Source organism: Coregonus lavaretus, assembly GCF_964263955.1.
Source record: "Coregonus lavaretus genome assembly, chromosome: 13".
NCBI lineage: Eukaryota > Metazoa > Chordata > Actinopteri > Salmoniformes > Salmonidae > Coregonus > Coregonus lavaretus.
In genome coordinates this window covers 19,447,964-19,475,198 of record NC_140000.1, presented here as the reverse complement: position 1 = coordinate 19,475,198, position 27,235 = coordinate 19,447,964, and the positions used below count along the sequence as shown (strand labels likewise).

General features: G+C 45.7%; 2 protein-coding genes across 2 annotated transcripts in view; both read right to left on the bottom strand.

The window, feature by feature from the left end:
- itga8 (integrin, alpha 8) overlaps positions 1–10,763 on the bottom strand; it is a gene marked incomplete at both ends in the record, with an annotated part of 58,447 nt that extends 47,684 nt beyond the window's left edge. The window contains 6 exons of the mRNA XM_084174819.1: positions 3,218–3,263; positions 3,860–3,921; positions 7,412–7,535; positions 7,715–7,815; positions 9,807–9,955; positions 10,576–10,763. Of these exons, the coding sequence (XP_084030945.1) occupies positions 3,218–3,263; positions 3,860–3,921; positions 7,412–7,535; positions 7,715–7,815; positions 9,807–9,955; positions 10,576–10,763 (670 nt within the window). The remainder of the gene's footprint in view (positions 1–3,217; positions 3,264–3,859; positions 3,922–7,411; positions 7,536–7,714; positions 7,816–9,806; positions 9,956–10,575) is intronic.
- A 2,489-nt stretch (positions 10,764–13,252) lies between these two features.
- LOC311140642 (ubiquitin carboxyl-terminal hydrolase MINDY-3-like) overlaps positions 13,253–27,235 on the bottom strand; it is a 34,462-nt gene continuing 20,479 nt past the window's right edge. The window contains exons 11-15 of the mRNA XM_084175787.1: positions 24,176–24,248; positions 19,965–20,040; positions 15,276–15,363; positions 14,386–14,457; positions 13,253–14,281 (exon numbers count right to left, since the gene is read on the bottom strand). Of these exons, the coding sequence (XP_084031913.1) occupies positions 14,132–14,281; positions 14,386–14,457; positions 15,276–15,363; positions 19,965–20,040; positions 24,176–24,248 (459 nt within the window). The 3' untranslated portion in view covers positions 13,253–14,131. The remainder of the gene's footprint in view (positions 14,282–14,385; positions 14,458–15,275; positions 15,364–19,964; positions 20,041–24,175; positions 24,249–27,235) is intronic.

Below are 27,235 nucleotides of genomic sequence, written 5' to 3'. Positions count from 1 at the left end.
GCTGCTCCTCTTCCTTGTTCGGGCGGACTTCGGCGGTCGTCGTCTCCGGAGTACTAGCTGCCACCGTTCGATGTTTCTTGTTCTTTTGGTTTTGTCTGTTCATAACACCTGTCCCTTGTTTGTGTCTTGATTGTTCCCCTTATTTAGTTTGTGTGTTTGGGTCAGGTGTTATGCGTTATTGTTTTATGTCAGCCTGTGTCAGCTGTATCAGTCTCTCGTCGTTGTTTTTCGAGAGTTTGCACTGCGTGCGCTTCTTTCTTGTTTTCCGCACAGTGTTCCAGTGCGTATTGGTGCGCCACCCGGTTGGGGAGGCTATTTTGTCCATTTTTGGATTTACTAAAGTGTTTAACGTCATCCTGGTTCCTGCGTTTGATTCCACACACTCACACCACTCTGACAGAGGTCAAATATACTGTTTAGGTTTTCTACTGCCAAGTTTACGCCTTCACTATTACAGTGGAACGTTTTGTCCAGGAAGTTGTCTAAAAGGGACTGAATTTGTTGTTGCCTAATTGTTTTTTAGTAGGTTTCCACACTACTTTCCTTCCATCTATAGCATTTCTTAATATTATTCAGTTCCTTTGACTTTGATGCCTCATGATTGGGTATTGCTCTGTTCAAGTAGACTGTGATTTTGCTGTGGTCAGATAGGGGTGTCAGTGGGCTGACTGTGAACGCTCTGAGAGACTCTGGGTTGAGGTCAGTGATAAAGTAGTCTCTCTCTCTCGCCCTCTCTCTCTCTCTCTCTCTCTCTCTCTGCTATTGTAGCAAATGTGGTGCTGTGGAGGGGGAGGTCAGATAAACATAGGCCTACTGCTTTATGCCCTCAACCTCACATCAATCCTCCTTAATGTGGTGGGTACTGACAGAGATAAATCCCAGACTCCCACTTTCCCTAACTCCCTTCACAGACATGGACGCTAACCCTAATTATAGACGCATACCTACACAGACCCTAACCCAAATCACAGACACAGACCTACAAACACAGACCTTCTACTCAGACAAGACAGACCCTCTTTACAGACCATAACCACAGACACAGAAACATACCCTCTCTAAACACACACACACACACACACACACACACACACACACACACACACACACACACAGACTTAACCATAATAACAGACACCCACTCCACAGACAGCTCCTAACCCTAATCACAGAGACAGACCCTAACCCTCTGCAGACTTCCTCATTACTGATAGTATAAGAGGTTCCTTTAGATCCTCTGATAATAAGCTGTATAAAAGGCTTCACATAATAACTCAGCATAAACGCCTGTGATAATAGCTGTATATTAGAGACCATAAACTCTCTGCTTGGAGAGCTTTTATAAACATCTAGAGGATGTGTTTAAACACCAGGAAGCTGAGCCAAGCTGAGGGCAACGACATGCCCGCACACACACACACACACACACACACACACAAAAGCTTATACACACACCAGTGGCAAAGAGAGATCATAAACCACCTTCAACAAAGGATTAATACAACATAATATTCATTCATAAAAATACTCACTGACTATCCATCTCTCTCTTTCTCTCTCTCTCTCTCTCTCTCTCTCTCTCTCTCTCTCTCTCTCTCACTCTCACTCTATCTGTCCCATATATTCTCCCCCGCTCTCCTATAACTCTCTCACCCACTTCTGTCTATCTCTCAATTTTAAAGGCATATGGCAGACAGAGCAGGCAGTTCTTGCTGTAAAAGCATGTTCCTATCCTCCTTCGTTTTTAAATGAATTAAGTGACTGGAGCGATAGGGCACAGAGGTTAACATGATGGGAGTGACCGTGATCAAAGGAGGAGAGTTTACTACCCTGTATTAGTAACCGTCTCACACACACACACACACACACACACACACACACACACACACACACACACACACACACACACACACAGCTGTGTGCTAGTACCCAGTCAATGAAGATAAGCGAGGAGACATCAGGACAGGAGAGACAGGAAGAGTCTAAATCCACCCCACCCCCCCACCCGCAACACACACACACACACACACACTTTAAAACTTTAAGGTCCACTGTCAGACGTTAAGCAGGTGTCTGCCCTCCAACATCCACACCCCATTACCCTCTGATCTGCTCACTACAACTGAGCCTAGACTCACACACTTCCTGTCAGAGAGAGAGAGGAGGGAGGGGCTCTCACTCTACCTTGTCCTACTCTGGCTTCTCCTGGAATCAAACTGCACATCAGGAATGAGAGAAATGAACTGGTGCAGTGCTTCATCAAATACTACAGTGCATTTGGAAAGTAATCAGACCCCTTGACATTTTCCACATTTTGTTACGTTACAGCCTTATTCTAAAATTGATTAAATTAAATAAAATCCACATCAATCTACACACAATACCCCATAATGACATAGCAAAAACAGGTTTTTAGAAATGTTTGCAAATGTATTAAAAATAAAAAACAGAAATACCTTACTTACATAAGTATTCAGACCCTTTGCTATGAGACTCGAAATTGAGCTCAGGTGTTTCCATTGATCATCCTTGAGATGTTTCTAAAACATGATTGGAGTCCACCTGTGGTAAATTCAAGTTTGGAACCACAAAGACTCTTCCTACAGCTGGCCACCCGGCCAAACTGAGCAATCAGGGGAGAAGGGCATTGGTCAGGGAGGAGACCAAGAACCTGATGGTCACTCCGACAGAGCTCCAGAGTTCTTCTGTGGAGATGGGAGAACCTTCCAGAAAGACAACCATCTCTGCAGCACTCCACCACTCAGGCCTTTATGGTAGAGTGGCCAGACGGAAGCCACTCCTCAGTAAAAGGCACATGACAGCCCACTTGGAGTTTGCCAAAAGGCACCTAAAGACTCTCAGACCATGAGAAACAAGATTCTCTGGTCTGATGAAACCAAGATTGAACTCTTTATACATTTGCAAACATTTCTAAAAACCAGTTTTTGCTTTGTCATTATGGGGTATTTTGTGTAGATTGATACGGAAAAAATTAAAATGTAATAAATTTTAGAATAAGGCTGTAACGTAACAAAATGTGGAAAAAGACAAGGGGTCTGAATACTTTCCAAATGCACTGTATGTGAAACCTGGTCTGGTGCAGGAATGTGCCTTGATCGTGCTGCTGAACTCATCTCTTTCTCCTTTCTCCTTGTCTCTCTGCCTCTTTTTTTCTATCTGCAATTATAGTGTTTCACATAGCGGGAGCTAATGTTACCTTGCCAGTAGAAGCTTCCAGGTCCACCCACCACCAGTGTCCCCTCCTGAGGAAGAGAAAGTCTGGGTCAGTCCAGGGTTAGGACTAACTTCTTCAAGACTGGACAAAAGCTGAATTTATATACATTTGGGTCGGGCCGAGAGCCCTTGATCATGACCCCACAGGATCATATAAGCGACGATACTTTAATCTGCCTGCGTTAAACCAAATTCAATGCACTTTAAAGGCCCAGTGCAGTCAAAAACATGATTTTCCTGTGTTATTGTTTCTGTGTGTGTGTGTGTGTGTACTGTCTTCAGTCATCCATGTGTATGTAGAAGGGTAAGAGAGTTCACATGAGCAAGGCCCTCTGTGATTGAAATGGACAAAGTTGCATCCCTCCTAGCTCTCTCCCCTCTAACCCTTAATGTGCGTCTCTCTATTGTCCTGAGAGGGGAGGGGTCAGACGGAGAGAAAGGGAGGATGAGGAGGAAGGAGGCTGTTATGACAAACATGTCCTTTTACACAATCACACACGTCTCGGAATATGTTGACTCAGCTGTGATTGTGTGTTAGAAAATAACTAAGGGGTTGTCTCTGAATTGAGGATTGTCATGACATAGACGGTGATGAGGATGTCATGTGTGTAGTGATGGTTGTCACCTTGGTAAAGTCCACACTGAACCCGGCCTGGCAGAACCCCTGTCCCTCCGGGTCTGGATCATCTGACAAACACAATCACACACCATATCAGAACATCGTTTTAACCCTCCTATGGTGAATTGTTATTAGTTGAAGTGTTCCAAAAAGTCTGACCCTGACCCTCCAAGTAACTCTAACTTTACCTCTCCACTATTCAATTTGTCCAAACTCTATGTGGAAGAAATCGGAGTGCATGGTCTGTGTGTATATAAACCTGGCTGATAATTAATCATTCCCTGTGTTCTAGAGGCACCCCGAGGAGAGGTGAAATGAGTCGTGACAACATGCACACACACACACACACACACACACACACTGACTGCTATGTGTGTAAGCTGGAGTGTGTAAGCTCGGAGGTCATAAATCCACATAAAAATCGAGGTGCTCCCAGAGAGAAAGGTTGAAACACATACACTGGGTGGGATACATTACAGAGACTGAGTGTGTGTGTGTAAATGTGTATGTGTGCGTGCGCGAGTGCAGGTGTGCTGGGTTTGTACAGTAGCATTGTGTGTCTAACTCCCTTGGACCATCAAGTTGATCTCAATAAAAACTGTCCAGTAGAGTAGAATGTTTTATGTTTTTATTTTAAGTTGTTTGATGTCGATGTTGTCTAATCTCATTGACTGACAACATAAAACAAACCCTTAAATAACCTCCAGACAATCACTAAAACGCCAGATGTGTGTGTGTGTGTGTGTTTGTGTGTCTGTGTTTGTGTGTGTGTGTGTGTGTGTGTGTGTGTGTGTGTGTCAGGATGTTTGTGTAGAGAGTCAATGATAAGAGTTATGCGTTTGGTTGGACGGTATTCCGATTTTCATATTGTCATACCTTCCTTCTCTCATACCGGGATTTATGGTATTACCGGCATAGCACACAAGGGGGGGCTAAAGACGCAAGAAAATCCCATTGGGCCTCTATTACCAGAATGCTAATAAAATTAGCACAAACTAATAGTGAAATCACATAGCTAAATGCTAACGAGCGAAAACGAACAGAAACGAATTGCAGACAGGCAAATACAGCTCATAAAGTTACACAAGCATAGCTAGTAGCTACCGAATGTCATTTTCGGCGAGTGTGGACATTTCCAAGCAAAAGTGAACGAGAGAAATTGTGCAAATGAACAAAGTTGTGATGCTTGCTTTTCTCAAAGAAAAGCAGCATGTGTACATGGAGCAGATGGGAGATGAACGGGGAGCTGTACAGATAACTCATCCAGAGCTCTTTGACTTCTGGCAGAAAGCTATTATAAGATATCTGATGGCAAATATTTAGTAATGAATTGCATACAAGTGTAACTTCATCACCTCATGTGCGCTGCACAACAGAGACTCGCCGATAGATATATCTATGGACTCACCAGCTTGCTTCTCCTGTTGTGCTATTTACAAACAAACACGACTGGATCAACTGTTCTGTGCCTAGTTGTGTGTTTGATTGGGTGATAGTGACCTTAGCTTCTTATCCTGCTAATGGTTTTGACTGTAACCTGTTAGTGTATTGGCCTCCAGCCATAGACAGTATATCTGAGTGCTGAGTCTCTAGCCTCTTTTACTACAAGACGCTATTGTCTTGCAATTTTGGTGTGTGTGTGTGTGTGTATTAGGGCTGGGAATTGCCAGGGTTTCTCATGATTCTCATGATTCTAGATGTATTGCGATTCGCTACTGTGATTTTGATGTGATTTGATGTTCCACATATATTGCTCACTATTCTGTATGTCTGCTGCAGAGAGACAAGAGAGAGCATGAGAAAATGAGTTTTGATCAGCCATGGAAATAAAAGTGCTGAAAACATGGTGGCTCACTATTTAAAAAGAAGATGGGGAACAAGCTATAGGATGAAAAATACCGGAGTTTTTACAAATCGATACTTGGAGTCAAAGAATCTATATAATATCTTCAATTTTTTCCCCCATCACTAGTATGTACAGTGAGGGAAGAAAGTATTTGATCCCCTGCTGATTTTGTACGTTTGCCCACTGACAAAGACATGATCAGTCTATAATTTTAATGGCAGGTTTATTTGAACAGTGAGAGACAGAATAACAACAACAAAATCCAGAAAAACGCATGTAAAAAATGTTATGAATTGATTTGCATTTTAATGAGGGAAATAAGTATTTGACCCCTCTGCAAAACATGACTTAGTACTCAGTGGTAAAACCTTTGTTGGCAATCACAGAGGTCAGACGTTTCTTGTAGTTGGCCACCAGGTTTGCACACATCTCAGGAGGGATTTTGTTCCACTCCTCTTTGCAGATCTTCTCCAAGTCATTAAGGTTTCGAGGCTGACGTTTGGCAACTCGAACCTTCAGCTCCCTCCACAGATTTTCTATGGGATTAAGGTCTGGAGACTGGCTAGGCCACTCCAGGACATGAATGTGCTTCATCTTGAGCCACTCCTTTGTTGCCTTGGCCGTGTGTTTTGGGTCATTGTCATGCTGGAATACCCATCCACGACCCATTTTCAATGCCCTGGCTGAGGGAAGGAGGTTCTCACCCAAGATGTGACGGTACACGGCCTCGTCCATCGTCCCTTTGATGCTGTGAAGTTGTCCTGTCCCCTTAGCAGAAAAACACCCCCAAAGCATAATGTTTCCACCTCCATGTTTGACGGTGGGGATGGTGTTCTTGGGGTCATAGGCAGCATTCCTCCTCCTCCAAACACGGCGAGTTGAGTTGATGCCAAAGAGCTCGATTTTGGTCTCATCTGACCACAACACTTTCACCCAGTTCTCCTCTGAATCATTCAGATGTTCATTGGAAAACTTCAGACGGGCCGGGTAGTGTGTTACCAATTGTTTTCTTGGTGACTATGGTCCCAGCTGCCTTGAGATCATTGACAAGATCCACCCGTGTAGTTCTGGACTGATTTCTCACCGTTCTCATGATCATTGCAACTCCACGAGGTGAGATCTTGCATGGAGCCCCAGGCCGAGGGAGATTGACCGTTCTTTTGTGTTTCTTCCATTTGCGAATAATCTCACCAACTGTTTGGCGATGGTCTTGTAGCCCATTCCAGCCTTGTGTAGGTCTACAATATTGTCCCTGACATCCTTGGAGAGCTCTTTGGCCATGGTGGAGAGATTGGAATCTGATTGATTGATTACTTCTGTGGACAGGTGTCTTTTATACAGGTAACAAACTAAGATTAGGAGCACTCCTTTTAAGAGTGTGCCCTAATCTCAGCTCGTTACCTGTATAAAAGACACCTGGGAGCCAGAAATCTTTCTGATTGAGAGGGGGTCAAATACTTATTTCCCTCATTAAAATGCAAATCAATTTATAACATTTTTGAAATGTGTTTTTCTGGATTTTTTATTGTTATTCTGTCTCTCACTGTTCTAATAAACCTACCATTAAAATTATAGACTGATCATTTCTTTGTCAGTGGGCAAACGTACAAAATCAGCAGGGGATCAAATACTTTTTTCCCTCACTGTATGTGTGTTCATGTGTATGTGTTTGTACGTTATGTGGGTGTATGTGTGTGTGTGTGTGAACTTACTGGTCCTACAGGGTGAGTATTCTGCGTAGGCGCTGAAGTTCTGCACGGCAACATAGCAGGTTCCTACCGGGTCCTTCTCACCATTCACCTTCACTGTACGCCAGTGGTAGAGCGGAGCACAGGCCTAGACACACACACACACACACACACACACACACACACACACACACACACACACACACACACACACACACACACACACACATTACATGTATATGACTGGTTCAAAGTGTATTAGTTAGTCATAGCACTGATGGTTTACATCTATGATGGGTTAGGGTTAGACAGAATATAATTCCTCACCACCACTTTGCCTTTGTGAGTTCTAACTGAGGCTCCAAACCACTGGTGAGACTTGAACTCCAGAGGCTCCCTGGTGCCATTCACCTTAATCATCCTGTTATCTATAGAGAGAGATGGAGGGAGGGAGGTGGGAGGAGGGAAAGAGTGATAGAGATACTTTTATTATGGCATCAATCAACCTGCCCTAGCCTTAATAGGTCTAGTCTCTGTACAACATGTGTCATGCATGCCTATACACAATGGAAGGCCCAGATTTGTAAGCTAACTAAAGTAATATGGACAACACTAACTTTTTAAAATTATGTTTCTATTGAAGTTTCTAGAAATACACCTTGATCTTTAATGTCCATTGTCATGTTGTAAATGTGTATGATTGTGTGTGTGTGTGTGTGTGTGTGTGTGTGTGTGTGTGTGTGTGTGTGTGTGTGTGTGTGTGTGTGTGTGTGTGTGTGTGTGTGTGTGTGTGTGTGTGTGTGTGTGTCAGTGGGCGTTAGCCTGCTCCAGTGCAGATCCTTTCCTGTGTTATTGAAGGCCAGCTGGGCCTGTTTAGAGAGACGGAGTCTCTACCCCTCATAAAACACCAGCAACCTACGCACACACACACACACACACACACACACACACACACACACACACACACACACACACGCACTGAAGACTGCAGTTTCTCCCGGCCCATATTAGACGACAGGTAATAAAGAAATGTACTAATTATGAAATTTGAGTGAACTATCCCCATATGTCTTATGTCATGTTTTGTCATTAGAATGACCTCATGCACACTGTTCCTAACTCCTAACCCAGTTACAGTGGCTTGGTCTCTTCCCTTTGACACCAGGTCAGGTGCACCACAGCCATGCCTCTGATCGACACAACGTACCCTCTCTAGTCTTATTGCTTAATTCCTTCAATCTCTCTCTCCTTCACCCTCCTCTCCCTGTCTTTCCCCCTGACTGAGGCCCTGCCCAGTATGGCTCTCTCTCTCTGTGTGTGTGTGTGTGTGTGTGTGTGAGCGTGTGTGTGCGTGTGCGTGTGTGTGTGTGTGTGTGTGTGAGCGTGTGTGTGCGTGTGTGTGCGTGTGTGTGTGTGTGTGTGTGTGAGTGTGTGTGTGATGATAGATGATAGGCATGTGTGTGTGTCTCTCATGTCGCTGGTTTGTACCTTTATTAATGAGGCTACAGTAACTCTAGCCATGTCCACCATATTCATGCACATCAATCACGCACACACACACACACACACACACACACTCACACACACACACACACAAACACGGATGAATTTGAAGATCTAATAAAAAGCAGACCTCCCCTCCTTCCCCCTCCCTCTTATCCCCTCCAGTCTCAGAGGGAAACTGAATTCCCATGTGCTCACAGTTTACCCCCCCTACCCCCTGACCGCTTCATACACGCTCACACTTTACCCCTCCCCCAGGATAATTGAGAGAGTGATGGAGAGAGAGAGAGAGGAAGCGAGGGAGAGATTTAGGGAGAACGAGAGTAGGGGAGTTATTAATCTAATTGCCCTTCCTATCAGAATAGACTGGTTAGTGCAACAGGAAGTAGTTTTTCAGTAAAGAAACAGAGGTGACAGTACCAGAATTCCAGAACACCAGACAGACAGATGCATTCAGCCACCACCCACCACTATATCTTTCTCATAGAAATGAATAGTAGTTATATTTCTATGGCCCTCTTCATACACACTCCACCTGACAAAGACCATATGGATCATCACACACACACACACACACACACACACACACACACACACACACACACACACACACACTCACACACTCACACGGACCATGCACACACTTACACACATTAATGGTGAGGGTGCTCTCTTGTGTTCTGTTATTTGTCCGGATGTATGAAGTGTATCGGGTGAAATTACACTTCTAACAGGAACACACACACACGTACAGTTCTTCTGTTCTCCTGAAACCTGAAGCCAACCACATGGGCAGGAGTTAACCCCTTCATACTCACTCATGAACTTTGTGCGAGCAGAACCAGCACACACACACACTCACGCACACACGTCACACACACACACACACACAGGTACACAGCATGGTGTAACTCACTAGCGTTGTCGAAGGGTATCTGTGAGCAGCTGTGGGGTTGCTTGGTGGGGTCAGGGTTTGGGGGATAGGGACAGTAGTAGACCGCTCCTCCCTCTATGATGCCTGGCTGGGACGTGTTGGCCTTGGGCGCTCCCACCAACACACTCAACCTGCAGGGACACCGTCATCACACAGATATAATCCCACTAATTGAATGTTCACACACAAAACTTGAGAGAAAGAGATGGTCTTTAACACACACAGACACACACTCTGCGAGAGAGAGAGAGAGTATTACCCACATTCATTGGGCAAGACACATTAATATTTTAGTAATTTAGCAGAAGCTCTTATCCAGTGCATAAAACTAAGGAGCTGAAACAAGAAACATCTTGGTAATAAAACAGTCCTCAGATCCTTTACAAATCCCAGTGCTCATCACAGAGTCAGCACAGAAAGCAGAAGTACAGTAGGCTACTTGCATTATTACATACTGTTTCCTGCAGTCTTGGTGTGCTTGGAAAACTGTCCCAACACATAGTCACATAGAACTGTATTTGTGTTCACTTGCAAGATGAATTTCCAGTTGAAATTATTATTATTTTCTATTATATTGTGAGTGAACCCATCTCTCTGTTCGGACATTTTCTGGGAATCCAGACTTAATTCAAGTAACCCAATATTAACCCGCAGACCTATGTGGGCTGTGGGCTGTTCGAAATTTAAATTAAGAACGTTCAAATGCAACGTTTTAAAGTGATAGTTGTGGTCTCGGACTGTTGTCACTCACGTGCTGCTTTCGGGGGTCGGTCGGTAGAAGTCCACGGAGTAACCAAAGTAGCTCCCCTCTGGTCCTCGGTACACGGCGGGGCGCTCCGCATGCAGGTTGAACCCCGAGACCACCGAAAGGACCGGCCACAGCACCGACACCACGCGACACAACATCCCACCGAACGCACACATCCTATAGGCGTACATTAACACCATCCCCGCAGCCAGACCAGTAGCCTATCACACCGCTTGAATCCGTTAGTAAGGAGAGAGAAAGATGATAGGAGCGATGGAGGGAGAGAGTGTTTCTGTCCAGCCAGGTGAGTTATCCCAAGTTGTGCCCGTGCGTCCCGCTCTCGCCGCTGTCTCCCACACTAGCCACTCACACACACACTCTCCTCCAGGTCGGATCTCTTGATGCTCTCACTCACACACACTCTAAACTCATCTGCAGCCTGCAGCCAGACTCTCCTGTCGCTGGGGCGGCGCGCTTCTATTCTGTGCGCGCCCCGGTTGCACAACACCTCGACCCCCGCACCCCCTTCAAGACGGCATCCAGACCACATCAGAACGCGCGCCAAGGAGCTGCGTCATCAAGCTATTTTTATGGGGGAAAAAACAATTTTGTCCTTGCGTAGGTTTTAATGGTGAAGCATTAAATAATATAAAGTGGATTTATTAATCCTCTCTCTCTTTTTCTGTCTCTCTTTTTCGCTCGCTCACTCACTCACACGCACGCACGAACGCGCACAATAGCGCTATAATATGACATGACTTCAGTCAGTGTGGTGATACTGATATGTCTGATATTACAGGTTTGACGGTGTTTTATTATTAAACCGTTTATTCTGACCGCGCCGGTTTAATGAGATGCGTTTCCTTCCATTAAAGAATAATCACCGGTAATTATCTCGCTTAATTATGACTGAGATCTAAAGTTAAACACGCCAGCCTGTGCACTACAACTAAAGACGGGTTAGGCCTATCACGTTGTGTGTGTGTGTGTGTGTGTGTGTGTGTGATGGATTTTCACGGTACGCGTTACCAATCCCTGTCCTGCGCGAGTCCTCTCCCAAAAGTGAAGCTATAAATACACTCGTAGCCTATTCTGATCCAGACACAACTTGTGTGTGTGTGTGCGTGTTTTAGACATCTTGCCTGCATAGCCTACCTCCTGTAGATCTAAAGTGTAATCTTATCAAAGCAGACCATTCCACTATGACCACATCACTCATCCAGTGTGTGTGTGTGCGTGTGTGTGTGTGTTCCTGCATTAACTCAGTCTGCTCCTAACCACCATCAGGAGAGTTTTAATTATATCTGAAGTTTAGAATGTTTCATTGTTGTCAAGAGACTGCAAGTCTCATATAGTCGTAGAAAGCTGTAAAACTGTGACTGTGTGCTTTGGAGTACTGGTCTTTCTCAGCTGTTATGAGGAACATGTTTAGGAGATGCTTTATGTCCATTTGTGTTAAAGAAACCAGAGTCCAAACATCTTTGATCACCTTATTAACAATTTATTTTGCTGTGGACCAAAATGAAGTAGTTAGGCTGAAATGTATGTTTTTGTGTTACTGTAAACGACTTCTTCCTATTTTCAGACAAGTGATATGAACCAGGCGGGGTTGTGTGTGTGTTACAGAATCTGAGGCTGCATGGTGATGAGAGGGAGTCACAGTGAGCAACCTTGACCTACCAGATGGTGAATACAGACAAGTTTCCCCAACTCTCCTTAACCCCTCCCCCTCGCATGCCCTCCCTCTCTTTCCCTCTGCTGTTCTCAATCTCTTTCCTTACCTCTCTCTGCACCCCTCTTGCTGTCCGTACCTCTCTCTCCATCTCAATCTACCCCTTCCCTCCATCCCTGCTAATGTATGTCAGTGTTGAACTCCAGAGACAGATGGAACCATAGTGGCTCATTACATTACAGACCATCATATGGTCTCACACACGCACATGGTCACCAACAACAGACAGATGCAAACATAGAATGTACTGTGCCCGTGTACCTGCCATTCTCATAGAGCACATATGCAAAGTGTTTGAGCATGTTTCTGCTTGCCGTGTGCAGGCATTCAGAGGTGAAGGACAGTTTAACCCAGTGTACACACACACATATAAAGAGAGAGGTGGACTGTTCTTTCTCAACTGCTTTCGTGTAAATCCAAGATGAACAGAATGAAAAAAAATACACTTTAGACATTCAACAGGATATCAATTCTTAGAAACTTCATCACCTGGTAAGAATACACACACAGAGGGAGAACTAGAACAAGAGTAGTGCTCCTCTCTTTTGTGTGCCGCAGGCCTGTTATGATGGTACCTCACCAGGTAAAAGCGCTCTAATATGTATCAGTTTCAGTGTGCGTTCAATTTTTCAACCATCTGTTGTTGTTTTCTCCTCTCGCTCTCCCAGTCTCATCCAATAAAAACACACAGAGATATCCCCTTTCCAATAACACACCACACTGAGACAGACACATGTACGCACATACACACAGGCCGTGTGCGAGAGCATTCTGTTAAAATCCATGATGCATTGTGGGTAAATTGTGACTGACTGATCTACAAACAATGAGTAGGTATTTATGATGCAAGTAGGCAGATGGTTAGGCGAGACTATGATGCAACGTGATGTGTAGATCAATCAGTCGGCAGTCGCCTGCAATGTTGAACAAGCCCACACACACAAGAAGTGAAGAAAAAATGGTTTATTAGTTTGGGGGGTGTGGCAAAAAATACATGGAATACCATATCACTTCCTGTGTTGATGTGAAGAGAGAAGTCGCGCCGCGTGTAAAACCAGCCGAAGGTTCTACTTCCAGGTCAAACCACTAAACAGGAGGAATTTCTTCATATCTCTGCTGTGATTGGTCCCTTTATGCTGAAAACACCAGGGTGTGTGTGTGTGTTACCCTTTTACTGTAATCTCCTGTGACAACCCTTGAGGCCAGTTTCCCAGCCCCAGATTTAGGCTGCTCCTGGAATATTTCAATGGAGATAATGCAGTAAACCTAATCTGGGTCAGGGTTACCCTGCCTCAGTATTAAGAGATCAAACTAACTCAGCTGTAGTTAGAATAGGAGAGCGTGTGTGTGCACGCGCATGTCTTGCGGAAAGCTTTGGTTGTTTCTCTCTTTAACAGTCAGACAGCTGGGTGTTACAGAAGCATAGATCCAGTCACTCAGTTACAGGTTTACATCCAACGAGGTCAGCGGTCTCCTTTATATGTAGTTCTTAAGTGAATATATCCCAGAGTATAAAACAGAGACAAGTCATCTATAGTGACAATAAGTCATTCAGCTTTTTACGACAAACCAAAAACATCCTGTGACTTAATTTACAGTCATGTAAAACATAACAGCATTAACAGTAAACAAGTGTGTGTCTGTATGTCGGTGTGTGTAGTGGCTTATATGTTCTTCTGTGTGTGTTTTTGTCCAGCCCAGGAAAGTGAGCAAATTCCTGTGTGTGTGCGTGCAGATGTGTACATGTACTCTGTGTGTGTGTGTCTCAGTCTTTGTGGCCTTCTTTCCTGTAGGGATCAGTCAGTTCTCTACCACCCTAGCAGTGAGTTAGTTAAGTGAAGGAGAGCGTTCAGTAGTCCACAGCAGTTCTATGTAGGGCCACTTGGTCTGGAGGCAGCGTTTCACTGGAGTGTCGTCTGTCCTCACCATGGGATCCTCAAAGCCCAGGACCAAGGCTGTACCCTGCACATACTCCACCTGACACAAAGAGACAACACACACACTGTCAGTATGCACACACCTTACATTCTCATAGTGGTGTGACAGTTGCAGGCCGTTTTAGAGGTGTGTGTATATCTTACCCTCTCGTTGTGGTTGGACTGTTTCAGGCCATTGTAGTGGTAGACAGGGAAGGAGTCTGGGATTCCAGTATCCTGAAAACACACAATATACACCAGTTAACAATCATGGAGTAATCTCTGGGATGTGTGTGTGTCGATGACTCTGCTCTGGAAGATGTGTGTATCGGAACCCACAGTTTGACTAGAGAACATTCTCTAACCCACAGACAATTCAGCATACTTTAGCCTGAAACCCTATCCATAACCCCAAACCCACGTACGTGTGTGTGCGCGCGCGCGTTTGTGAAACCCTAACCCCAATCCCACAGAACAGCTTATATTAGAAACCAGTCAATAATGACACAGAGCCAAACACTTTGGCGGGACGTTCCAGAATGCTAATAGACTGTGGGAGTGTGTTTATGTGAAACCATAACCCCAGTCTTTGTGTCTGTGTGTGTGTGTGTGTGTGTGTGTCCAGTTGGCTAATGGCAGTATAATTTCTTTGTGGCCGAGGGCCATTCCTCTGGTGAGTCCCCGAAGCCCTGATCACTTTAACACACTTCCCGCTCTTCTCTCTGTGTCCACCCACCCCCCCCACCCCAACTTTCTTTCTCTTTGCCTCCTGCTCCCCCACTCTAAAGCCATGGTTCCCTGCCACTGAGTCCCTGTCTGAACAGGGGTTTGTGTACATTTATATTTATACATTTCGGTCACCATTTCATTGCTGTAAAAGTTGACTCAACAAATTCATATCCATCGTCAGCCACAAGCCACCAACAAAACGGAAGCTCTCATGCACGCATGCATGTACACGCATACACCAAAGATATTTTTCGTTCATTTGTCCTAGCAGTATGTTTTATGGATGTTGCTTCAGCTTTGAAGTATCTCAGCTCCTCTTCAGTTACCTGATCAGGGAAGAACTCCAGGAGGAAAGGAGCCAGCAGCACGATCCCCAAGCCCTCTGGATCCAACTTACTCTTCATCAGACTCACACTGGAGAGGGAGCGAGGGAGGGAGAGAGAGAAAGGGAGAGAGGGAGAGAGAGAAAGGGAGAGAGGGAGAGAGAGAAAGGGAAGGAGGGAGAGAGAGAAAGGGAAGGCGGGAGAGAGAGAAAGGGAAGGAGGGAGAGAGGAGAGGGAAGAAAGAGTTAGGTTTGTCAGACATTTCAACATGATCTTATACTGCCCTACCAAGCAAAAGGCATTTTTGCTACATTAAATACATGCTTAATCATGTGGTATCCTGCCTCTATTGTATTGTGTTTTGTTTTGGAGAAAATGGGGGTAATGTTAGCAGTAACATAAGGTTACTGTGAAACCAAGGTAAATAAAAGCCATTTTTCTCAGTTCCACGCTATGAGCAGTTACCGCCTTTTTGCTTGGTAGGGCAGTATAGTCTAAGCACAGCAATGAGACATGCCTCCAATTCTTCAGAAATCCTAAATTGGCCCCGTTTTAAAGCAATGATAAAACTTGCATCCACTGGAGGGAGAGAAGGAGGAGAGAAATGGGGTAGTGAGAAGGGACATTGGGAGAGAGATAGAGGAAGGGAAAGGGTGGAGGTGAGGAGGAGGGAAAGGAGTGGTGAGGAGGGAGGGGGTGAGGTGAGAGGAGAAGGGGTGGAAGTGAGGAGGGAGGGGTTGAGGTGAGGAGGGAGGGCGAGGGGTGGAGGTAAGGAGGGAGGGCAAAGGGGTGGAGGTGAAGAGAGGAGAAGGGGTGGAGGTGAGGAGAAGGGGTGCAGGTGAGGAGGGAGGGCGAGGGGTGGAGGTGAGGAGGGAGGGCGAGGGGTAGAGGGGAGGAGGGAGGGCGAGGGGTGGAGGTGAGGAGAGGAGAAGGGGTGGAGGTGAGGAGAAGGGGTGCAGGTGAGGAGGGAGGGCGAGGGGTGGAGGGAGGGCGAGGGGTGGAGGGGAGGAGGGAGGGCGAGGGGTGGAGGTGAGGAGAGGAGAAGGGGTGGAGGTGAGGAGAAGGGGTGCAGGTGAGGAGGGAGGGCGAGGGGTGGAGGGAGGGCGAGGGGTGGAGGGGAGGAGGGAGGGCGAGGGGTGGAGGTGAGGAGAGGAGAAGGGGTGGAGGTGAGGAGAAGGGGTGCAGGTGAGGAGGGAGGGCGAGGGGTGGAGGTGAGGAGGGAGGGCAAAGTGGTGGAGTTGAGGGAGGGCAAATTGGTGGAGGTGAGAGGAGAAGGGGTGCAGGTGAGGGAGGGAGGGGGTGGTAGTGAGAAGGGCTGTCGGTGAGGTATAAATGTGTCATGTCTAAAAGATTCTGTGTAAGAAAGCGAACCCTGGAGAAATGTACGATAACCTCGTCTGATGATGAGTTCTGGTGTGTGTATGTGTGCAGAAATAGTGCTGTGATACTAAATATACCACTAGACATTCCTGTGTGTTAGAGCAGTAATATTATTCTTATTCCAGTGATAAAACAGAGACACGTTTCCCTTTTAAGGCAGAAATAAGAGTGTTACATGCCCAGACACAGAGGCTGGTAACCCAGTTACACTGTGTGTGTGTCATCTGATGTTGCGGTCAGGGAAATATTCCTCTGCATTATCATTAACAGCAGACTCCTACATTTCCTCTGTGAAAACAACGTCCTGAGCAAATGTCCAATTGGCTTTTTACCAAGTTACCCTACGACAGACCAGGTATTCACCCTAGACACCCTAATTAACAAACAAACAGAAAGCAAAGTATTATCATGCTTTGTTGATTTCAAAAAAGCTTTTGACTTAATTTGTCATGAGGGTCTGCTATATAAATTGATAGAAAGCAGTGTTGGGGGGGAAAACATACGGCATTATAAAATCCATGTACACAAACAAGTGTGGAGTTAAAATTGGCAAAAAAAAACACAGATTTCTTTCCTAAGGGCCGTGGGGTGAGACAGTGATGCAGTTTGAGCCCCACCCTCCAACATACACCGAGTATACAAACCATTATGCTCTTTCCATGACAGACTGACCAGGTGAATCCAGGTGAAAGCTATGATCCCTTATTAATGTCACTTGTTAAATCCATTTCAAATCAGTGTAGATGAAAGGGAGGAGACAGGTTAAAGGAGGATTTTTAAGCCTCGAGAACATTTCAGACATGGATTGTGTATGTTTGTTTTAGAGGTTGAACGGGGAAGAGAAAATAATTAAGTTCCTTTGAACGAGGTATGGCAATAGGTGCCAAGCGTACCGGTTTGTGTCAAGAACTGCGACGCTGCAGGGTTTTTCCACGCTCAACGGTTTCCCGTGTGTATCAAGAATGGTCAACCACCCAAAGGACATCCAGCCAACTTGACAACTGTGGGAAGCATTGGAGTCAACATGGGCCTGTGGAACACTTGACACCTTGTAGAGTCCATGCCCCGACAAATTGAGGCTTGATAACTAGGCCTATAGTATTCTTAACTAGCATTGAACAAGTTAATCCATTATTCTCTAGCTAATTAAAGATCTCTCCCCATCTTCTGAATCAAGTGCCAATGTAATGTCAGTAGGCAACAGTCAGTAGCCTATGCTTCAGAGGGGGAGGGGCAGGTAGCCTAAACACCCACAGGCAAAGATTTTCAGCTTGCATGCAGACACTGGAATACGTTTCTGAGTGACAGAGGGCTTTGAATAGGCGTTTTGTTGTGGGACTAGAAAAAAATGCCTGGAAAGTAAAATAATGTTATTAACCGGTTCTCATGCTTTTATAATAACGGTTCTGTTCTCCTGCCAAATGTACGACCATATTAGAGACACATATTTCCCTCAGATTACACAGGCCTACAAATAATTTAAAAACAAATCAATTTTGATAAACTCCCATATCTATTAGGTGAAATACCACAGTGTGCCATCACAGCAGCAAGATTTGTGACATGTTGCCACAAGAAAAGGGCAACCAGTGAAGCACAAGCACCATTGTAAATACAAACTACACAACCAAAAGTATGTGGACACCTGCTTGTCGAACATCTCATTCCAAAATCATGGGCATTAATATGGAGTTGCCCCCCCCCCTTTGCTGCTATAACAGCCCCACTCTTCTGGGGAAGGCTTTCCACTAGATGTTGGAACATTGCTGCGGGGACTTGCTTCCATTCAGCCACAAGAACATAATGAGGTTGGGCACTGATGTTGGGCGATTAGGCCTGGTTCGCAGTCGGCGTTCCAATTCATCCCAAAGGTGTTCGATGGGGTTGAGGTCAGGGCTCTGTGCAGGCCAGTCAAGTTCTTCCACACCGATCTCGACAAACCATCTGTATCGACCTTGCTTTGTGAACGGGGGCATTGTCATGCTGTAGCCTTAAGATTTCCCTCCACTGGAACTAAGGGGCCTAGCCCGAACCATGAAAAACAACCCCAGACCATTATTCCTCCTCCACCCAACTTTACAGTTGGCAATATGCATTGGGGCAGGTAGCATTCTCCTGGCATCCGCCAAAACCAGATTCGTCTGTCGGACTGAAAGATGGTGATTCGTGAGTCACCCGTCCAGAGAACGCGTTTCCACTGCGCCAGAGTCCAATGGCGGCGAGCTTTACACCACTCCAGCCGACGCTTGGCATTGCAATCTTAGGTGATCCGACGAACAGTTATTGTGCTGACGTTGCTTCCAGAGGCAGTTTGGAACTCAGTAGTGAGTGTTGGAACCGGGGACAGACAATTTTTACACGCTAGGCACTTCAGCACTCGGCGGTCCCGTTCTGTGAGCTTGTGTGGCCTACCACTTCGCGGCTGAGCCGTTGTTGCTCCTAGACATTTCCACTTCACAATAACAGCTCTTACAGTTGACCGGGGCAGCTCTAGCAGGGTAGAAATTCGACGAACTGACTTGTTGGAAAGGTGGCATCCTATGACGGTGCAACATTGAAAGTCACTGAGCTCATCAGTAAGGCCATTCTACTGCCAATGTTTATTTCACTTTAGTTTATTATCTATTCCACTTGCTTTGGCAATGTAAACATGTTTCCCATGCCAATAAAGCCCTTTGAATTGACTTATTCCCCACTCTAAACCCTCAATTACATCCTGCTGTTTAGTGTTTGTTTATGTGGGGAACTTGTGACCCACACATCCTCATCAGTCGCACATTTTTAAACAAACAAACACATTTACATACACACACACTTATTCAGCTAGTTAGAAACATGGCTATAGATGAAACCCTGATGAAGGCAGCATAGCTGTCGAAACATTCGTTAAATGTATTGCATCGGAGCCGCAGTGTTCGGCTTGTCTTTTCTAAGAAACATGGTTATATTCAGCAAACAGCTAACTTTTCTGCCATTGTAACGTTAACTGTTCAGTCTTGTCCCCACAGTGTGAAAGGTGTCCAGGTTGCTGTGGTCAGGTCAGCTGATGCCTGTGTGATCTGGACTGACCTTAAGGCGGGGCTAACCAGAACCTTGTTTGAAGCAGCACTTTAAAGCATTTCCTCTCAGTCTTCCTGCTAGTAGTTAATGCCCCCCTCCATCCTCCCCTGCCCTCTTTCTCGCTCCCTCTGCACGTTTAGTGTTCTTTCTCTCTGGTTCGGTCTGTGTTCTCTCTGCTCTTTACCCAGCAGCAGTGAAACATGAGCTAAGGCGGCTGGAACTGGCGCTGGACAAGAGCACACACACACTTACTAGTATTCAGGTTCTGAGACGAGGTCTAGTGCCTTCATCACCTCCTCCAACAGAGAGTCTGGAATAAAGCCGTTATCTAGAGGGAGAGAAAGAGAGAATATTTCTCAGATAATTTTAGTCCAAACACAGCAAGGAGACAGGCCTCAGATTCCTCAGCAATTCTGTGTGTTTGTTTTCTGGGAGTCATGATCAAAGAGGTGGGGTGGAGAGAGTGCCTTCACTTTCCCTCACACCGTTTACACTGTGCTAACTGAGGTACAGTAACTCATCACACACACACACATGCGCAAAAGCACGAATGCCGGCCTTGTCCTCTCCTCTGTCTGACCTACATTCCTCAGCTATGACTTCTCTACCTGAGAGGACCAGCTTTAAACACTACCACGTGTGTACGTGTGTGTGTGTGTGTGTGTGTGCATGTCCTACCCGTCTACTTTAAACACTAACATATGAGTGTGTGTGTGTGCGTGCACGCATACGTGTGTACAGTATGTGTGTGTTGTACATTGGGAAGGACTACAGCTGAGTCATAGCTTTACCCTAAGTTTCAAATTCTGTGTGGAACACTAATGAAGCTGTGTTTTATTGCATGCATGTGAGACCTACGCGCGTGTGTGTATGTATGTTATTGCATGTGAGACGTGTGTGTGTATGTTATTGCGTGCATGCGAGACCTGTGTGTGTGTGTGTATGTTATTGCGTGCATGTGAGACCTGTGTGTGTAAAACTAACTGTAAGTCGCTCTGGATAAGAGGGTCTGCTAAATGACTAAAATGTAAATGTAAATTATTGCGTGCATGTGGGATGTGTGTACACCCTGGCGCCTCTTCTATAAACACAGTAAACTGGGCCGACTCTAGATGTGACACTGGCAGATTTATAGGGCTTTGACACTGCTCTCAACTCTGCTGGTTTTAGTGTGTGTGTATAAACATCCATATGGCATACATGAAAAATCTCACGAAACAGCAGAAACGGATCTCAGCGCAGACAGACCTATTAATTTCTCTCTCTGTTTCTCCCTCTCTTGATCCCTCTCTGGTCTGAATGGGTCAGTGTGTTTACTTCATATTTGGTGTGGAGGCGACCAGAACAGACTAGACTACTCTCCGCTGGTGAGGCTCACTTTGTTAGAAAATTCAACACACACAGGCACACACACACCCTCAGCCACGCTAAGAGGCATATTGTTCTTATAACACGAAACGGAGGAATGTTGTTTACTGCGTCAGAAAAGATTACGCTTCAATTCCTGCTGGAACACACACTGGAGCACTCACTAAAGACGGACATCAAAGACAGCGACACACACACAAATGTGTCTGTGCAAGTCTGGTCCATGGGGTGTGTGACTTAGGTGACCTTATCAGTCTTCAGCTGAACACACACACACACACACACACACACACACACACACACACACACACACACTTCAGCAACATGCATCATGAGTCTGTAACCTCATCTCTCCATACATACACTACACATACAAAAGGTATGTGGACACCCCTTCAAATTAGTGGATTTGGCTACTTCAGCCACACCAGTTGCTGACAGGTGTATAAAATCGAGCACACTGCCATGCAATCTCCATAGACAAACATTACCAGTAGAACGGCCTTACTGAAGAGCTCAGTGACTTTCAACGTGGCACCGTCATTAGGTTGCCACCTTTCCAAGAAGTACATTCGTCAAATTTCTGCCCTGCTAGAGTTGCCCCGGTCAACTGTAAGTGCGGTTATTGTGAAGTGGAAAAGTCTAGGAGCAACAACGGCTCAGCTGCGAAGTGGTAGGCCACACAAGCTCACAGAACGGGACCGCCGAGTGCTGAAGCGCGTAAAAATAGTCTGTCCTCGGTTGCAACACTCACTACAGAATTCCAAACTGCCTCTGGAAGCAACGTCAGCACAAGAACAGTTTGTCAGGAGCTTCATGAAATGGGTTTCCATGGCCGAGCAGCCGCACACAAGCCTAAGATCACCATGCACAATGGCAAGCGTTGGCTGGAGTGGTGTAAAGCTTGCCGCCATTGGACTCTGGAGAGGTGGAAATGTGTTCTCTGGAGTGATGAATCACGCTTCACCATCTGGCAGTCCGACAGATTAATCTGGGTTTGGCGGATGCCAGGAGATCGCTACCTGCCCCAATGCATAGTGCCAACTGTAAAGTTTGGTGGAGGAGGAATAATGTCTGGGGCAGTTATTTTATGGTTCGGGCTAGGCCCCTTAGTTCCAGTGAAGGGAAATCTTAACGCTACAGCATACAATGACATTCTAGACGATTCTGTGCTTCCAACTTTGTGGCAACAGTTTGGGGAAGGCCCTTTCCAGTTTCAGCATGACAATGCACCTGTGCACAAAGCGAGGTCCATACAGAAATAGTTTGTTGAGATCGGTGTGGAAGAACTTGACTGGCCTGCACAGAGCCCTGACCTCAACCCCATCAAACACCTCTGGGATGAATTACGACTGCGAGCCAGGCCTAATCGCCCAACATCAGTGCCTGTCCTCACTAATGCGCTTGTGGCTGAATGGAAGCAAGCATACTTTTGCCAATGTAGTGTATCCCCCCCCCCCAATCGTTCGTTCAGTCTCTCACCTTCTTTCCATGGCAAAAAGCAGAGGATTAGAAAGCATCGGCCTCAATCTGACATCCTCTAGACTCAGTAGAATAGAGACTTAGAGACTGATTGGAGTAGAGACTCAGTAAATACTCAGTATAAATTCACTAAAGAATAGACTCGGTAGAGACGACTCAATCGACACTCAGTAGAGACTCAGTAGCGTAGAGACTCAGAGAGTGAAGTAGAACTCTCCTACGTCCCTCCCTTCTCCAGCCAGGTCACCCGTTATACAAGTCAGTATTCGACGCCCATCCATGTCTAATGACGTTGGAAACCAGCCACTAGGGGCAACACTGAGCGCTGTTACCTTCAGGTAGGTTTCGGTTTTGCTAGGGAAAGGAAAAGGGGGATACCTAGTCAGTTGTACAACTGAATGCATTCATCTGAAATGTGTCTTCCGCATTTAACCCAACCCTTCTGAATCAGAGAGGTGCGGTGGGCTGCGTTAATCGACATCCACGTCATCGGCTCCCGGGGAACAGTGGGTTAACTGCTTTGCTCAGGGGCAGAACAACAGATTTTTACCTTGTCCGCTCGGGATTCGATCCACCAACCTTTCGGTTACTGGCCCATAGGGCGTTGTGGACAGGGATGGCGGATGGGTGTAAGCATCTGCCTCTGTTTCCAAAGGTTGCAAGTTCGAATCCAGCGATAGAAAGTTACTTTTGATTTTATTTTTATTCGCCTATCCCAAACCTTAACCATTCGAAGTTAATGCCTGAACTTGAAACACTTCGAAATGTGACGTTTGGAACAACTTCTACATTTGATGCTTGAGAAACATGGGTGAACGTCTAATTCTGACGTTAGACTGAGAGCTGGTTGCCTTTCTCTCTCCCATCACATCAAATATTCTTCCTTCTCTCTATCACTCTATCCTTGCCTTTACCCCCCGGTCACCCCAAAAGGAGGAAGAAGAGCAGGTTGACTCAGCTGTGTGGGGTTTGGAGCGGGCGGACACACACACTAACCCCAAAACAACAACAGCAGAGATGAGACGAGAGAGGACCCCCGCTCAAAGGATGAGGAGAAGAGAGGATGAGAAGATAGGGGTGGGAGGTTATACAGGCACATGCACTACCAGGAAGGAGAGAGGAGAAAAGATAACATGTCCAGGATATTGGTGTATGTGTGTGAGAGTGTGAGAAAGAGAGACTATAAGGCGATATACCGTTTATACCGTACATTTCGAAATACAGATGGTATGACATTCAATACCATTTTTCTTTTATAAACCTGTGTCTGCGAGGGTGCATGCTACACCACTGCTTATAACTATAAGTATAACTATAAGAAAACTAAGATATTTCAATTAAATTATATCCAGCTTAGGGCTCCAGCTATGCATTTGGCTTGCTAACTTGCTAGCTAAGTGGCTAAGTGTCAAGCTCAAGCTTCTTTGTTACAGCAGAGACATTCAATCCCCTCCTGGGTCAAGATCCCTGTTGCCTAAATTGTTTTGTGCTTTTTTATTTTAATAGCGCCCCGTGTGCACTTCCGGTAAAACCATATACCCCGGTATGGTACAGAAACGGTATGAAAATCTGGATACCGCCCAACCCTAGAGACTATCATTGAACAGTATTACCTTCTGGGTCGAAGGTTTGGAAAACTCTCCTGGCCTGTTCAGACGGAGACTCAGGAGCCACCAGACACATCTCCTACAAAGACAAGAGAGACAGGGACATATCTGTCAGATATCTCAACATTATCTTATGGTCTAAACACAGAAATTAGACAGGCTTCCAATTCTCCAGAAAACCCCAAGAGAAAGAGAGAGCGAGAGAGAGCGAGAGAGAGAGAGCGCGAGAGAGATGATGTTGTGTAGACCGAGACACACAGAGATCACATAATAGGTCAAGAATTAAAAGATTACAACACCCCCCCCGGGAGACCCTGGAAACATGTAGAAAATGTAACACACACAGGCCATGTAGCTTTTCTGATAATCTGAAACTGGAGAAGGAACAGACAAAGGCTCCCAGCAGTACTGTATCCTACACTGGCTCTAAGGAGTGCGTGTGTGTGTGTGTACGTACGGACTATCATAATCATCAGGCTCTGTTGGGTCCTTAGCTGATCTGCAGATAAAACCAGACATTTTGTTTTCACTCAAAACACACATATCAGCCAATCAGGCGCTCACACAGAGAGTTATAGTTGTTTGCTGACTCAGAGTGACGTTGCCAGGGGGACTCGGAGGAGAAATAAGGAGAGACAGATTTCACAGAGATGGGACAGTGTGTGTGTGTGTGTGTGTGTGTTGAGATGAGGGGGGTTAGTCCTGATCTCTGGATTCATCAACTCCTTCACCCTCCAACTCTGTACCCCCTTACCCAAGTTTCATGGTGAAATATGACAGTTTTGACAGGCTGGGAACCAAACTGCAAACGCAAACACGCACCGTGGGTAGCCTAGTATTAATGACACTGGCTGCATCCACTGAACTGGAGTATGTTTACTACAGTGGCGTACTACACAAACACACTCAGCGAAGAGCAAATAAACTGAGCTCATCTCTCTCAGCCAGCCTTTATTAAAGTAGGAGCTCAGATGAGACGGTAGGTTATAGGGTATCAATGAGACATATTACTGTCCTCAGGGGTCACAGAAAGAGAGCTGGAGAGAGAGCGAGAGATGGACACAGGAAGAGAGATGGACAGAGGAAGAGAGATCAGGGGAAGAAGAGACATCAAGAGGAGAAGACTCCCAGCTGGTAGGGAGGAGCGCACACACACATTTCTCCCTGTCAGAGCAGCTGGGGTACAGAATGGTTAGATTTGTTGGTTTAAGTATCTCTATAAATCAAACAGTCCATTCTTCATCCAGATAGATAGACAAGAAGTCAGACGTGAGTGTGTTAAGGGTTAATGAAGGGTCAGGGGGTTAACTGCCCTTACAGTTTACATGAGTGTAATTTACTGAGGAGGCGGCGGCTGCTGAAGGGAGTGTGTATGTGTGACAAACAGTATAACCCAGCTATAGAGATGGGGGGTTAACTCATATACTCTCCTCTAGCAGTGAGGGTTAAGACTCAGGAAGAGTTATATCTGAAGGTAATAACACAGCGCTGGAACCTTGTAGAAACAGGATATGAGAGAGGCAGGAGAGGGGTAGACAACAGGAGATAGTCCCAGTCGGTATTCACGTAATAATATGGAATTCCCCTCGACCACGCCCACAAATTGCAGAAAACAAACATTCTTTCTCATTCACCCCCATTGTAAAAGAGGCAACTTCGTAGTCGATTTTTTGTTATACAGAAATAACAGAACATGCCGAAAAGCTGCTGTGTTGTTCAATGTACATGTAGCCAGGTCAAAACTCCAGACCTATGGTTCGCAATGCTCGCATGTAGGGAAATAGAGCCTGCGAGAAGAGCCCTTAAATGTCTTCAGGCTATCTGGTGTGGGAGACTGGGAAATGTGGGGACGTGGTGTCCAAGTAGGCTACACGTAGCTATGCATGTGGAAAACATTTCATTACAGGTAAAACATTTAACTTGTTTAGTATAGTCAGTTTGTAACTGCACTCACTACTTGTGGCTGTATAGTCTGTTTGTGTTGTTGTCTTGGCTAGCTTAATGTTCCGGTCGGTAGGTAGCTAGCATTCACTCAAGTGGCTGCTAGCATCGTCATGAAAAGGGGAGAGGGAAGCAATACAATATTACGTTTTTCTAAGTAGAGAGAATGCTAGGGAGCAGGCAATGTTGAAAAGTCATCTTTAGACATGCTGACCTTTCCTTAAAATGTAGTTTTGTAATTGACTAAAACAAGCAGACGGAATCATGGCTCTCTCTGGATATACTGTCCACGTCCATACAGCCAGCTGGGTTCTCAGTACATCGAAGACAGGAATAAAGAACTCTCCGGGAAGAAGAAAAGCGGTGGTGTATGTTTCATGATTAACTACTCATTGTGTGATTGTGATAACATACAGAAACTCAAGTCCTTTTGTTCACCCGACCTAGAATACCTCACAATCAAATGCCGACCGTATTACCTCCCAAGATAATTCTCTTTGGTTATAGTCACAGCCATGTATATTCCCCCTCAAGCCGATACCACGACGGCCCTCAAGGAACTACACTGGACTTATGCAAACTGGAAACCACATATCCTGAGGCCGCATTTATTGTAGCTGGGGATTTTAACAAAGCTAATTTGAGGAAAACGCTACCGAAGTTCTATCAATACATTGATTGTAGTACTCGCTCTGGAAAAACACTCAACCACTGCTACCCCCCCTTTCGAGATGCCTACAAGGCCCTCCCCCGCCCTCCCTTCAGCAAATCAGATCGACTGCATTTCGCTCCTCACTTCCTATAGGCAGAAACTCAAACAGGAAGTACCCGTGCTAAGGTCTATTCAACGCTGGTCTGACCAATCGGAATCCATAATTCAGGATTGTTTTGATCACGCGGACTGGGATATGTTCCGGGTAGACTCTGAGAATAACATTGACGTATAAACGGACACGGTGACTCAGTTCATCAGGAAGTGTATTGGGGATGTTGTTCCCACGGTGACTATTAAAACCTACCCAAACCAGAAACCGTGCAAAATTGAAAGCGTGAACCACCGCATTTAACCATGGCGAGGTGACTGGGAATATGGTCGAATACAAACAGTGTAGTTATTCCCTCCGT